General features: G+C 55.8%; 1 protein-coding gene across 1 annotated transcript; it reads left to right on the top strand.

Moving 5' to 3' along the window:
- The first annotated feature begins 3,773 nt into the window (after positions 1-3,773).
- Positions 3,774-12,482, top strand: LOC140899765 (uroplakin-3b). Its single transcript, XM_073315796.2, has 6 exons — positions 3,774-4,447; positions 6,212-6,364; positions 7,611-7,836; positions 9,635-9,714; positions 10,581-10,710; positions 11,956-12,482. Exons 1-6 carry the CDS (start codon positions 4,387-4,389, stop codon positions 12,059-12,061), a joined length of 756 nt encoding a protein of 251 aa, XP_073171897.1. The 5' UTR covers positions 3,774-4,386; the 3' UTR covers positions 12,062-12,482.
- Positions 12,483-13,294: the final 812 nt, after the last annotated feature.

Below are 13,294 nucleotides of genomic sequence, written 5' to 3'. Positions count from 1 at the left end.
CCCCGAGTGTATATCTCTAGTTGCTTTCTGCTCTTCCGACCGTTAGTCGGTGACCAGTTACTCAGCTCCGAGAACTAAGCAACCAGGTGCACCATGCCACTAGCCACATGGGTAGGCCAGAGCAGAATTCAATCTGCATTTCTTTATCATGTCAGCAGATAAGCTCAATGTTTATTTTCAAGCATTTTTTTCAACATTGATCGATTCAAATTTTCCCAGTTGCAGGAAATTAGGGGACAGGGATCAGACAACGGGAAGCGTGGTCCAGACAATAATTATTTAATGGCTGTAGCCGCTGAGATGCTAAAGCTTTTATAACCCTTAAAACACAAAAAGAAAAGGAGTACTTGTGGCACCTTAGAGACTAACAAATTTGTTTGAGCATAAGCTTTCGGGGGCTACAGCTCACTTCATCAGCTGCATCGGTCCGCATCACTTGTGGAAAGAGACAACGTCAACGGCCTTAACCCGAGCTCCAAGAAGGTCTCCAGCAGCGGGTGTCTTACTGGGCCTGGCTGTACGTTTCCATTAGTAGCACCGGAAACCTTTTCTCCTCCATTTGCGTGTGCGCCTGTGGCAAAATCGACGTTCACCAATACAAACCTGATCCTTCCCAGGGCCAGATAACTGCTCCAGTCCTGTGAGCCCAGGGGGAGGTGCTGCTTCCCCCCATCCCTAGCCTGGAGTGTATCAGAGATGGGAGCAGCCACAGGGCTCCCCTCCCAGGGGTGCGAGAGCACGGTCCGGTGCTGTTACATGCCGGCGCCTAAGTAGCCCTGCCCCACCATGGTATGACAGCAGATGAGTCAGGCCCTGTTGGAACAGCCCAGCCCACTGCGGACAGGTGCACTCGTGGTCAGGTGTGTCCCTCACTGCTCCAGCACTGTGTGGGTTCGCCAGGGGCTGGGAAGGGAGACGCCTGTCAGCTTTGCTCACGCGCTCAGTGACCCGAGCAGGGGAATGCACAGGGAGGGGGGCAACGACCACACCCACCTTGTCTCATTGAGTTCAGTGCTAATGCCTTTTACTGGGTCAGCTTCTGCGGGTGAGAGGGACCAGCTGTGGTGCTTACACTGAGCTCTTCTTCACGGCCACCCTGAGCTAAAGGCAGGGGCTGCTCGTATGAGCTGGGATGGTCACAGGCTCAGATCCCCTGTGGCTGAAGCACCAAGCGGGACCCCCAACACACACTCAGCAGTGGGTCACGCAAGCACTGGGAGCGTGGGTGGAGCGTGTGACAAAGTGGGAATGTTTTCTTTGAATACTGTGTGGGTGCCTCAGTTTCCCCTGTGCCTTTCTTAAGTATCTAGGGGCTGGAATAAGGGGGCGTGATTGTTGCAGAGCAGAGGGCCAATGTGATGCTGTCTGCACAGAGAATGGCCGACACCCTGTCTCCTGGCAACTGGTGGCCTGGGCCCCTCCCCTGCAAGGTGCGAGCTGAAGGTGTTGGAGAACAAAGAGATCAGGTGGCCCCCGGCCCGGGAAAGGGACAAAGGCTGGAGAAGGAGCCAGGGGGTGTGGCTGGGGGGAGACTGCTGGAGGGGGTCAATTTGAAGCTGGCTAGGGAAATGGAAGGAGGTCCAGATGGGGATCTGGGCTCCCTCCCCTTCCCTCCGCCCCCCAAAGATGGACCTGACTGAGGGGTCCTGTTTCCTATATCTACAAGCTCTGTTTTGGACTGTGTTCCTGTCATCTAATACACCTTCTGTTTTACTGGCTGGCTGAAAGTCAAAGGTGAATTGCAGGAAGTGAAGGGGTACAGGGCCCTGACTCCCCCACACTCCGTGACAGGGCGTGAGGGGCCTTATTTCATCACAGCGATGACTGCTGGTTAATACCGGCGTTCCTGTGGCTGAAAGCTGGTCCCGGGCTCGGGAACCTCTCCCATGTTTTCTGTACAGTCAGCGTATCGCTTCGGTTACGTGAACAGCGAGGGGATGCTCACCGGGACCGCTGTGCCCTAGAAACCGTGCTGGGAATCTGACGAAAACAGGCTTTGGTACCAGATTCCCAGCTCGGCCAACGAGACCCTAGGAACTTCCTTCCTCCTGGTTAGCCGGAGGCACCTGGAGGAAAACGGTTCCTTACGCGTGACCCGACGGGTCTGAAGCTTTGGGTGCAGATCTGGCCCGGCTCGTCTCTCACCCGGCCAGATCGTAAGCTCCAGTCCCTGCCACTTAGGAAAGGAGCACCCTAGCCATTAGCCGCCATCCTCGCCAGCCACAGGCTGGGCTGATCAGGCTTGTCAGTTACAGTCTTCTCCCCCCACAGGTGTCTGGCACCCAGGGTTTGTTTTCACACACACACACACCCCGCCTGCTGCAGAGGGATGGGCCTGGCACAGATCCAGGCTGTTTTCTTCTGAATCCCTCCGACACGGGCAGGGAGTTTTCTGACTCCGCTCCTGATGAGGTCAATTACAAAGGACTGGACTGCAGGGGCTTATCACTGGGCCACCAGTTTGGCCCTCCGCTATAGGGTGACCAGCCCCTTTAAGAGGTAATGGGTCCAGCCCCACCTGCCCCTCACTCAGCGCTCCTCCCCAGGTGGGGCACATCATCACAGCGAGGGCCTGTGGCTAAATCACGCTCAGGCCGAGTGATGTAAAAGAAGCCTGCAGCAAGCTGGAGGGAGAGAGGGTGAGCAGACAGGGGGCTGCCTGGAGGGGAAGGAGAGAATTCAAAGGGGGGCCAGCTCAGAGACGCTGATCAAGGGCTGCAGCCTGCCTCTGAGAACGAGGACCGCACCCAGAGAGGCACATAGGCCCAGAGGGAGGGCTGCGGGACTCCGACCCGAGAAGGGAGACCATGCCGAGAGAGGCATACAGGCTGGAAGGGAGGGTTGTGGGACCCCTGACCACATCCAGAGAGGCACACAGTCCCAGAGGGAGGGCTGCGGGACCCCTGAATTCAGGGGGAGTTCAAGGGGCTAAAGACGAATTGATCTATTTAGCGACTGAGGAATTCACAGGGGGAATCTTAGGTTAAAGCTGTCTGGCCTGGGAGTGGCTTCATACAAGAACCAGACCAGGGGGAGTAGAGGGCAGCAGCTGTGCACGAGGGGCGTCCAGAGGGAGCGTTGCCTGTCACAACTTCCAAGTGCCTTCAAGGCAATGGGAACTGGGGGACTCAGCACCTTATCCTCAGGACGTACCGTATGTCCGTAGGAACAGGAGCCCTCTGCACTGAGAGCATTCTGCCTGGGCCCTGCTGGGCAGCTGGGAGACTCCAGCACCTCTCTGAGCCTTAGGTGGAGACATCTCCAAAGGTCTTCCAGCGTCCTGCCTCCGACAGTCACCAGCAGCAGCTGCTTCAGAGGGATATGCAAGAAACCCTGCAACTACGGGGCAACCTGCCACCATCATGCAAACGGTAGCCCCTCAATTCTGCTCGGCATTCAATATAATAAGAGCAGAGGAATTAAGAGGCGCAGACATAGCGGGATCGAATCTGCTCTCACTTGCCCAGTTCTATGCCGCTGCAGTGGATTTACCCAGGGTAGGGGGGATCCGAATCGGGTTCTGTGCGCAGCTGCTCGCCAGCCTGGTTGACCCAGCGATGTCGCTCAGAGGGTGAAAAACCCATACCCAAGCGCTGGAGTTAAGCCGACCTAACCCCTGGTGTAGACAGGGCTAGGTTGATGGAAGAATTCTTCCATTGCCCTAGCTACTGCCTCTCGGGAAGAGGGAGTACTTACGTCAAGGGCAGGTAGTGTTTACACTGAAGTGCCTCAGTTATACCAGATTAAATCTGGAGTAACTGCACTGAGGGGAGAGAAGTTACTTCACATATGTGCCCATGTCACAGAGATCAGAATCTGGCCATATGTGTTTGCAGCTGAGGCTCGATCCGGGCTGCAGCACTGATGAGCTGGGGGGCGTGGGCTCTTGCACCATGGTCAGGGGAGATTGTTTGGAAGGGCAGAGAGGAGGCTGGTGCTAATAACTGGTAAGAAGGGAGAGAGACATGCTGGGGCAAGCCATCTTGAGTACTCCCTGGGTTTGCCTGGGCATGCGGCCGTGACGCTGGCCTGGTGTTAAAGGGCGAGCCAGGCTCCGATCTCTGTATGCTGTGTTAGATCGGTGCCCCCAGGCAGCTGGCCCAGGGAGGGCGATACAGGACAGATCTCTCCAGCGATGCCCAGCTCAGCACCCATCCCTGGCGCTGCCAAGCCCGGTGCGCACTCATGCACAGCAAACGCTCCCCAGGAAACTGGCCCGACCTGTTTGCTGTCAGCTCTCGGAGGAGAAGAGAAGAATGCAGGTGTCCAGGAGAGAGGAGGGTACAGGCGGGACCCACAGGGGCCGGGACACAGAGACCATTCAGCCAGTGATCCTCTCGGCATTACCGTGCCGCCAAGAGCCCCACTCCACCACCTGCCGCCGGGATGTCCCTCCTGCTGGCACTACTCCTGCTGGCCACCACCACCTGCACCGCGAGAGGCCAAGGTGAGTCTTGGGGATGCTGCCTGGTGCCGCAGTCTGGCGAGGAGGGCGACGCAGGGGAGCTCTGGGGGGACTGAATACTGGGGCTGGGGGCGATGGAGCTGGGAACGCCTCGGAACCGGCGTTGGAGCTATTTGCAGAATATGGTGCTAGTGTGAACACAATCAAGACCACAGAGCGTCAGGCACCCACGGGTGCTTCAATACACATCCGTGTGAGGCTCAAAGTTCTGCCGTATCGGAAGCAAATCGCCCCCTGGCTGGGGAGGTGGGATGGGGGTTTCTGCGGGGGAGAGCAGGTCTAGGGTGACCAGATGTCCCAATTTTATAGGGACGGTCCCGATATTCGGGGCTTTGTCTTACATAGGTGCCTATTAACCCCACCCCATCCCGATTTTGTCTGGTCAACCTTCAGTGCATTCTCCCTGCTCATTAATGATAAGGTCATGACCCCCAGCACTGGTCACGGCCAAAACTCTGTGATTAACCCTCCCCACATGCCCAGAGGTGGCTGGTTCTATCCCCATTTTACTGATGGGGAATCTGACGCCAAGAGGGAAAGGGACTCGCCCAAGGTCACACGGCTTGATCTAGCTCCCTCTCTGGGTGTGTGCATGGCCCCTGCCCTGCAGTACGTGTGCCCCTCCTGAGCTCAGGCGTCCTGCCTCCCAGGCCCCCAGCATCAGCAGTGAGGTGCTAGGTGCTGTACAAACACCAGACAAAAAGATGGTCCCAGCCCCAGAGTTTACAATCCAAGTAACTGAGCTTGATAGTCTTTTCCCTTGCATCAGAGGAATGCCACCAGCTTCATTGCAGTTACTGCTGAGGGGGCATATATATATAAAATTGTACTGTCCCAAGCTCCACCCACAAGCCAAGCTCCACCTACTAACAGTGCCAAATGAGACCCCCCCACACACTCCCAGTAGGATGCTCGTGTTTTCATTAGGCTTCAGAGTGAACAGCCCCTTGGAATTAATAGAGACAGTCTGCATCTCTCTCAGAGCCACTGTTTCAGGCTGATGGCAAACTCAGGCCTGGGCAACCCAAGTTGCAGCAATTCCACTCAAGTGGTTTCTAAATTGCCTTGTTTCCAAATGAAGCTATATCAATAGTCACTCTTCATCCCGTTTAAGAGGAGAGGCAGTGTTTTAATTCACCTGATTTAGAAACCCCTCTAGCTGCAGTTTGTGTGTGTGTAGCCCAGGCCTTGGGCAGACGTCAGTGCATCACTGTATGTCTGGGTCACAACTGGAAGGTTGTATTTGAAACTGGAGGGCCTGGAGACTTCGTTTGATTTTTTTTTTTTTAAGCAAACTTTTAGATGGCAGAGCACATATTGCAGCCACCACGGGAAAGTCATAATTACACCTTCCCCTCATCTGGCACTTTGCATCCCTAGATCTCAAAGCGCTTTACAGAGGAGTTCAGTGTCCTCAGCCCCATTTTGCAGATGGGGAAAGTGAGGCACAGAGGGCGGAAGTGACTTGCCCAAGGTCACCCAGCAGGTCAGAGCTGGGAATAGAACCCAGCTGTCCTCCGTTCCAGCGCTCTGCTCACTAGGTGATGCTCTCTCCCACTCGCTGTCATCCGCTTGCCTTCCCAATTCAGCAGCAGCAGCCCGAGTTTCAGAGACATCTCGAGGTTTGCTCCTGCGTTTCTGCAGCTGCATTTCTGCCCCCACAGTGACCGGCCAGCTCAGAGCAGAAGGCAAGTGGCTGTCTACCAGCCTGCCTGACTCATGGTCTCTCTCCTTGCCTTTCTGCAGTCCTCACCATTGACTATGAGCCTGCAATCACTCTCCTGGCGCTGGAAGGGAACATCACTTCTTCCACCTTCGTCCTGGAGCAGCCCCGCTGTGTCTTCAACCAGACTGTTAGCGACACCGATGAGATCTGGTTGGTGGTTTCCCTCAGTCGCGGTAGGTGTCATTCCCGCACACGGGCTGCGCTTGGCTCAGCAGAAGGGCTCTGTGATTGCAGGGGCTACTGACGTGGCCCCAGGGGCTTTGTATTGAGTGTACACTGTGTATCAGGCCGTTGCAGAGCCCCCACTCCACAGCTCGGCCAAGGCGCTGGGAAACCTGCCCTTGCCCTGGAGCCCTGACTGGCTGGCGATGGGCAGAGAGGCGAAACGGGCCTCTCCACCCTGCCCCGCACAGCCCTTGTTGGCTAGAGATCCTGCTTGTGCTCCTGCAGCCAGCTCCCCTCTGCTTGGAAACTGGGGATGTCCCTGGAGAAGGGACCGCGCAGGCTGCAGGGGAAGGCATGTGCTGGCCTGCAGGGATGCAGAAGGCCCAGACAGAGCCAGGCGGGTGGGGCACAGGCCCACAGAGCTGCCTGTGGCATGTTCCCTATGACCCTGCGCTGCATGGAAAAATCAGCCCCTCCCTAAGGGCAAACAGTGCCTTGATCCAGGGGTGAGGCACCAAGGTGGCTGGAGGCGCAGTCAAGACTCTGGCAGGAAGGAGGGCTCCGTTTTGGCCTCTGACTGCTCTCAGCGACGACACTAAGGTTCTGCCCAGGCTGGGGCAGATCTGTGCGTTGGAGCCATTCCCTGCCAGAGCCAGTAGCTTCAGAACAGGCACTTAATTGTGCAATAGCATCAAGCTGGGAGAACAGGTGCTTTCTCTCCATGTGTCACCCTCGTTAGAGTCCCTACTGGTGCCAATTTTTGCCCCAGCCTAACTGGGCTCTCTGCCTCAATAATTTCCTGTGGCAATGAGTTCCACAGATAAATTATGTTGTGTAAAAAAGAAAATGTCCTTTCCATGCAATAAGTGTGCCAGTCTCAGGGCTGGATGGCTCAGGGGGTTAGACTGAGGCTTTTGCCTTATACCCACTGGGCCAAGTCCAGCCAAGGTGGGAAGTGGCTGACAGTCCTTGCCACCTGGCTAGATGTTGAGTGGCCTATAGGGTGGGATGGCCCATGAATCCGGGCCAGGCTGGGAACAGGGGCTCCTCTCCTACTGCCACTCCTCCAACCCTTTGGAGCCCAGTTTGATCTGTATTGTTTCTGTAACTCTGGAGAGAGTCCATTGGTGCCAGAAGAAGTCTTCTCTAGCTTATGCAGGTGTCACTCCAGAGTGACTCCACTGAAGTCTCTTCTCCCACTGTTGTAAATCAGGACTAAAACATTTCACTTGCTTTTCACCGTTGTCCCTGCAGCGATATCCAGTTTCACCAGACCCACCTCCCTGCAAAGCCTCCCTGCCTTCCAGCAGTTCCCAGAGAATCCCAATTACATGACCATGGGCACCTCCTCCTTAAACTATCCATGTGAAAAGAGCTCGGGCCAGATCACGGTGCTGCGCGTCGGGAACGAAACCGGGTGCGTTTTGGACACATCAAGACCAGATTGCAATGGCCCCCTGCCTGGCCCAGGGCCCTACAGGTGAGCAGCAATGGCTGGGCTGTCGTGTTCATGTGCTAATCCCCGGGCAGCACAAGAGATCTAGGTACGCTTCATCCTGCCTCAGAAGCAGGGGTGGCCTGGATGTGACCTCTTGCGGTCCCTTCCAGCCCCACAGTTGACCCATCCCCAGTCCACAAGGCTTGTTACCCTGTCAGTCTGGGGTGACATGGTAGATGTGGTATATCTTGACTTTAGTAAGGCTTTTGATACTGTCTCGCATGATCTTCTCATAAACTAGGGAAATGCAACCTAGATAGAGCTACTATAAGGTGGGTGCAAAACAGGTTGGGAAACCGTTCCCAGAGAGTAGTTATCAGTGGTTCACAGTCATGCTGGAAGGGCATAATGAGTGGGGTCCTGCAGGGATCAGTTCTGGGTCTGTTCAATATCTTCATCAGTGATTTAGGTAATGGCATAGAGAGTACACTTATAAAGTTTGTGGACAATACCAAGCTGGGAAGGGTTGCAAGTGCTTTGGAGGATAGGATTAAAATTCAAAATGAGCAGGACAAACTGGAGAAATGGTCTGAAGTAAATAGGATGAAATTCAATAAGGACAAATGCAAAGTAGTCCACTTAGGCAGGAACAATTAGTTGCACACATGCAAAATGGGAAATGACTGCCAAGGAAGGAGTACTGGGGAAAGGGGATCTGGGGATCATAGTGGATCACAAGCTAAATATGAGTCAACAGTGTAACACTGTTGCAAAAAAGTGAACATCATTCTGGGATGTGTTGTGAGCAAGACACCAGAAGTAATTCATCTGCTCTGCTCCATGCTGATTAGGCCTCAACTGGAGTGTTGTGTCCAGTTTTGGGGCAGCCACTTTTCAGGAAAGATGGGGACAAATTGGAGAGAGTCCAGAGAAGAGCAACAAAAATGTTGAAAGTTCTAGAAAACATGACCTATGAGGGAAGATTGGAAAAAAACTGGGTTTGTTTAGTCTGGAGAAGAGAAGACTGAGAGGGGACATGATAGAGGAGGGAGAAAAATTGTTCTTAACCTCTGAGGATAGGACAAGAAGCAATGGGCTTACATTGCTGCAAGGGTGGATTAGGTTGGACATTAGGAAAAACTTCCTAACTCTCTCAGGGTGGTGAAGCACTGGAATAACTTGCCTAGGGAGGTTGTGGAATCTCCACCATTGGAGATTTGCAAGAGCAGGTTAGACAAACACCTGTCAGGGATGGTCTAGATAATACTTAGTCCTGCCTTGAGTGCAGGGGACTGGACTAAACGACCTCTTGAGGTCCCTTCCAGTCCTATGACTCCTGTACTGGAGTGAAATCCTGTAGAACCTCCCCCTCTGCACAGAGCCAGCCCAGAGCCCATCTGTCACTTCGGTGCTATTTGGAGGGCATCCGTGGTGCTTAGACCTCCCAAATTTCATGTCTGCCACTGTGCGCTCCTGTTTGTTTACCTTTTAGGCCCATTGTGCTCCCAAGGCATTCCTTGATCTACCTCTCCTCGTTGCCCACAGGGATGGCTGATCCTCATGGGGTACAGGGACAGATCTGGAGCTGGTGCAAACTGGGGTAACCCTAGTGACTCCGAGAGAGCGATGCCAGTTTGTGCCAGCTAAGAATCAGGCCTGTTGAGCTCAGTCCCCTGCCCCCATCTCTTGATTTTTGCATGCTTGGGATTGGCACTGCTGGGAACAGAACCTGCCACAGGCTCACCCCTTCCCTCTCCTCAGCTGCTTCCTGTGCTCCCTTGTTACCTTGAGCCCCCAGCCTGTGCATTTCCATGTCCTCTTCCCTTTTCTCTCTTCCCAGAGTGAAGTTCCTTGCAATGAGTCCAGCAACTGGCCCCAAGGCCGAGACAAAATGGTCAGCCCCGATCACGCTGAAAACAGGTAACTGACCGTACAGCTCAGCCGCCACGAGACGCAGGTGGTGCCAGGGTTCTGACTGCCCCAGGCCAGCAGTGGAAGGAGAGGGTCGCGCCGCATGTGGCCGAGACGGTGAAGCATTAGCAGGCCCCGGTGGGAGGCGTGTTTGGCCCCGGCAATCGGCCATGCCAGAGAGGTTTTGTGGGAAGCGGGTGGAGTGGCACGGACACACGAGACGAGGAGGGGCGTCTGGAGGGAGGGAAGAATGGTGCCTTGAAACTTGGGAGAGCTGGGTTCCGTTCCTAGCTCTGCCACAGGCTCCATGTGTGACCGCGGGCAAGTCACTCAGCCTCTCCGAGCCCCAGTCCCCACCTGAACTCTGGGGATAATCGTCCTGCCCTGCCGCACAGGGGTGTTGTGAGGATCAGGGGCTGAGACGCAGCTGTGAGCGGGGCCGCAGAAGAGTCTAAATGGCTAGAATGGGACATGTCTGCGTTCATCTCTATGGCCCTGGCTCTGACTTATAATGCCCCTCTTGTATAGGGCTTTTCCCCAGCAGATCTCAAAGCCCTGCACAAAGGAAGCTAGTGTCATTCTCCTTATTCTACAGATGGGGAAACTGAGGCACAGGGAGGTGAAATGACTTGCCTAAGGTCACCCAACAGGTCAGTGACAGAGCTGGGACTAGAACTCTCCTGAGTCTGTCCTGTGCTTTAGCCACTAGGCCACCCTGCCTCCTTCTTAACTTTAAGCACGACTGGTCCCATGACACCCACTCCATTAGGGGAGTTATTCATGCGCTTGGAGTTAAGCGCATCAGGGTCTCCCCCTCCTGCCCAGGGGGGTCCCTGCCACTGACTGTTTCCCCTCCCCCCCACTCTCTTTTCCAGGGAAGGACCCTGCCCCCATTGACACCTGGCCCAGAAGGCACAGCGCTGGTATGATTGTCATCACCACCATCCTCTCCATCCTCCTGGCCATCCTGCTGGCCTGCTTTATCGCCGCGCTGGTCTATGGATGGTGAGCTCCACATCCGGGGGGGAGGATGGGCAGGGCCTGGGTGCTGATCAGAACCGTGGGAGGCCTCCCTTCCCCTCTCTGTCACACCCAATCCTTCCCCTAGCCCCCTCCAGCCCTATGCTCTCATAGCAGGGGAAGGTCACCAGCTGGGACCCTCCCTGTCGTAGATGCTGGAACTAGGGGTGCTGCCCCCCCCCGGGTTTGAAGCAGTAATAACAACCCAAGTGCATGGTTTCCGCCTTCAGCACCCCCACTGCAAACCTTGTCCCAGCACACCCGCTCCCTCTGCGGGTAGGGGAGCAGCTGAACCAACGGAGGAGGGTACCTGAACAGGTGAGCTTCTGCAGAATGAGCTCGGCCAGGGACAGGTTTGACTTTCCAGCCCTTTTCTAAGCAGGTGCTTCTCTGGACTCGGCCCATCAGGCATCTGCCGGGCAACGCCTTGTGTCTTGGGCTCTTAGGTTCTCTCTCTACTGTAATCACAGGGTGCGATTGCAGTTTGAGCTCCCGTACCTGAGCCTGCTTGGATACCGCTGCCACGGCCTCGGCACGGGCTAGTCCTGCCAGGAATTATCCAGGGCTCCCGTCAGGTTCACACACCCTGCGCTGAACCTTGGGCTGCTGAGGCATTGCCTCTCCAGGACCTGAGCTAACTCCGTTAAAGCTGGCTGGGGTAAATCACCCCCTGGGACTGCAGGCTAGATGCACCCCGGGCCGGGGAGATGAGTCTGCCGTGGTTAGCACAGCCAGTGTGGATCTGATTTCAGCACGCCTGGCTCTGGACCCACAGCTCATTAATTCCTCTCCTGCCCCAGAATAGTGCAGGCTGCGGTGGCCTGGGAGAGGTACCATGTCTTGGCTGGGATGTTAAAACCAGGTGTTCTCATGAAGATTCAAATCTGGACTGAATTCACTGTAAGGGGAGAAGCCGCATGCGGCCTGTGAAGGTCGTCCCATGTGCTGTGCTTATTCACCTGTGCGGAGATACCCCATACCTCCCCCTGATTTATCCTGAGCCCCAGTCCTTGGGGTCAGCAAAAGAGCCCAGCCCAGTGAGGGGGAACTGGAGATAACTGGAAGGGTGGGCGGGGGAGAGAAACTGACTTGTACCGGAGTCGCAGCAGTGGGCAGAGATCTCACTGTATCTGACCCAGTGGCTTAGGTTCGCCCCGCCCCACTCCCTAGAGCACCCTTTGTGGAGCCCCTCGCTCTGCCCTGATCCACTGTCCACCCTTCCTTCAGCAGTTTGGACCTTTCCGAGCGCGTGGAGATCATGGGCAAGCAGGACCCGGTGACAGTGAAGCGATACAACACCCACCATATCTACGACCAGCCTGCTTCCAAGAACTGAGGCCCTCCAGCGAGACAGCCACCCCCTGCCGCAACCCTGTTCCATCAGCCGGGAGCTCCTCGGCTGCCTCCCCGGCAGAGCCTGTGTGTGCTGCGAACAGCGCCGGGAGAGGACGGGACCCAGGGCAGTGAGCTCCAAATACTCCAGTCCCAAGCTGCAGATTCGGAACCAGGTCCTCCTCCTAGTTCTGAGCCTCCGATCACCCCTGACCTCCCCGGGTTTGGGGGGGATTTGACGTTGGCGTCCGTCGCTTGGGCGCTCCTGAGGGGGTTGGTTTGTCCCTGCGACGTGGTGATGTTTCCAGGGTCCGGGCTATCCCCTCTGCTCCGAGTGGGTCGGGGTGATGGTGATTCCTCCTGGACTGCAGTACTGCAGAGCCAGGCCCGGTGCGACCCTTCCTGGCTGGAGGATGCTGGGTCTGAGGATTCCCACCCCCCCGACACCTCCCCCCCCACTCTAACGTACCCAGCCTGATGGCTCCATGCACAGACAGGAGCAGTCACCATCCCTCCAGCCTTGACCCACTGGACATGGACCCCCTTCAGATCCCTAAACCCCACCCCTTCCCGAGCTGGAGAGGTCACTGCTGAGTGTCCGGCCGCTCTCCTAAGACTTAGCCCTGTGTCGAGAACCAAGTAGCTTGGGACCAGGGTTATTTCTAAGTGGGTGGTACTTGAACACAGGGTGCAGTGGCCACCTGTGGGTCTCTGGCTGCAGAGGGCTCATCCTCGGGATAGAGCGCCACTCCTAATCCCCAGCCGGCCACATTCCCTGGCTGCCCCGATGTCTGCTGGGGGCCACGTCCATGCCACTAATTTTGGTGCACCATTTCCCATCGGAGACCGCTAGCCCGCCTGGACTGGGTATGGTCCTGTGTGATCAGACAGAAACTCAACCCAGACAATAAAGATCCCCTTGCAGAGCTGTAGGCAGATCCCACTCCAGCCAGGCATGGAAATCCAGACCGGGAGATAACACAGGCTCCCACAGGTGAGGTGCATTAACTCCCCCAATTAAGTTGTTAGCAATAAAGTGGGGAGGCTTCCCCTGGTTGCTGAGCCTCTGGGAATAATGGAGAAGCTGGACTGGATTCCCATGTGCTGTGGGAATGGATTCTGCCTGCAGTTTGTAGGATCCTCAGCAAGCTACCTTAACCCCCACTTTAAAAGGATTTGGGGATGGGGGTGGTTCAAAGGAACCTCAGGAAGTTAGCTGCCCTGCACCTACCTTGGA

The sequence above is a fragment of the Lepidochelys kempii genome, chromosome 17 (assembly GCF_965140285.1).
Source record: "Lepidochelys kempii isolate rLepKem1 chromosome 17, rLepKem1.hap1, whole genome shotgun sequence".
NCBI lineage: Eukaryota > Metazoa > Chordata > Testudines > Cheloniidae > Lepidochelys > Lepidochelys kempii.
Note: the sequence above shows the minus strand (reverse complement) of the source record. Positions and strands in the feature narration are given on the sequence as shown.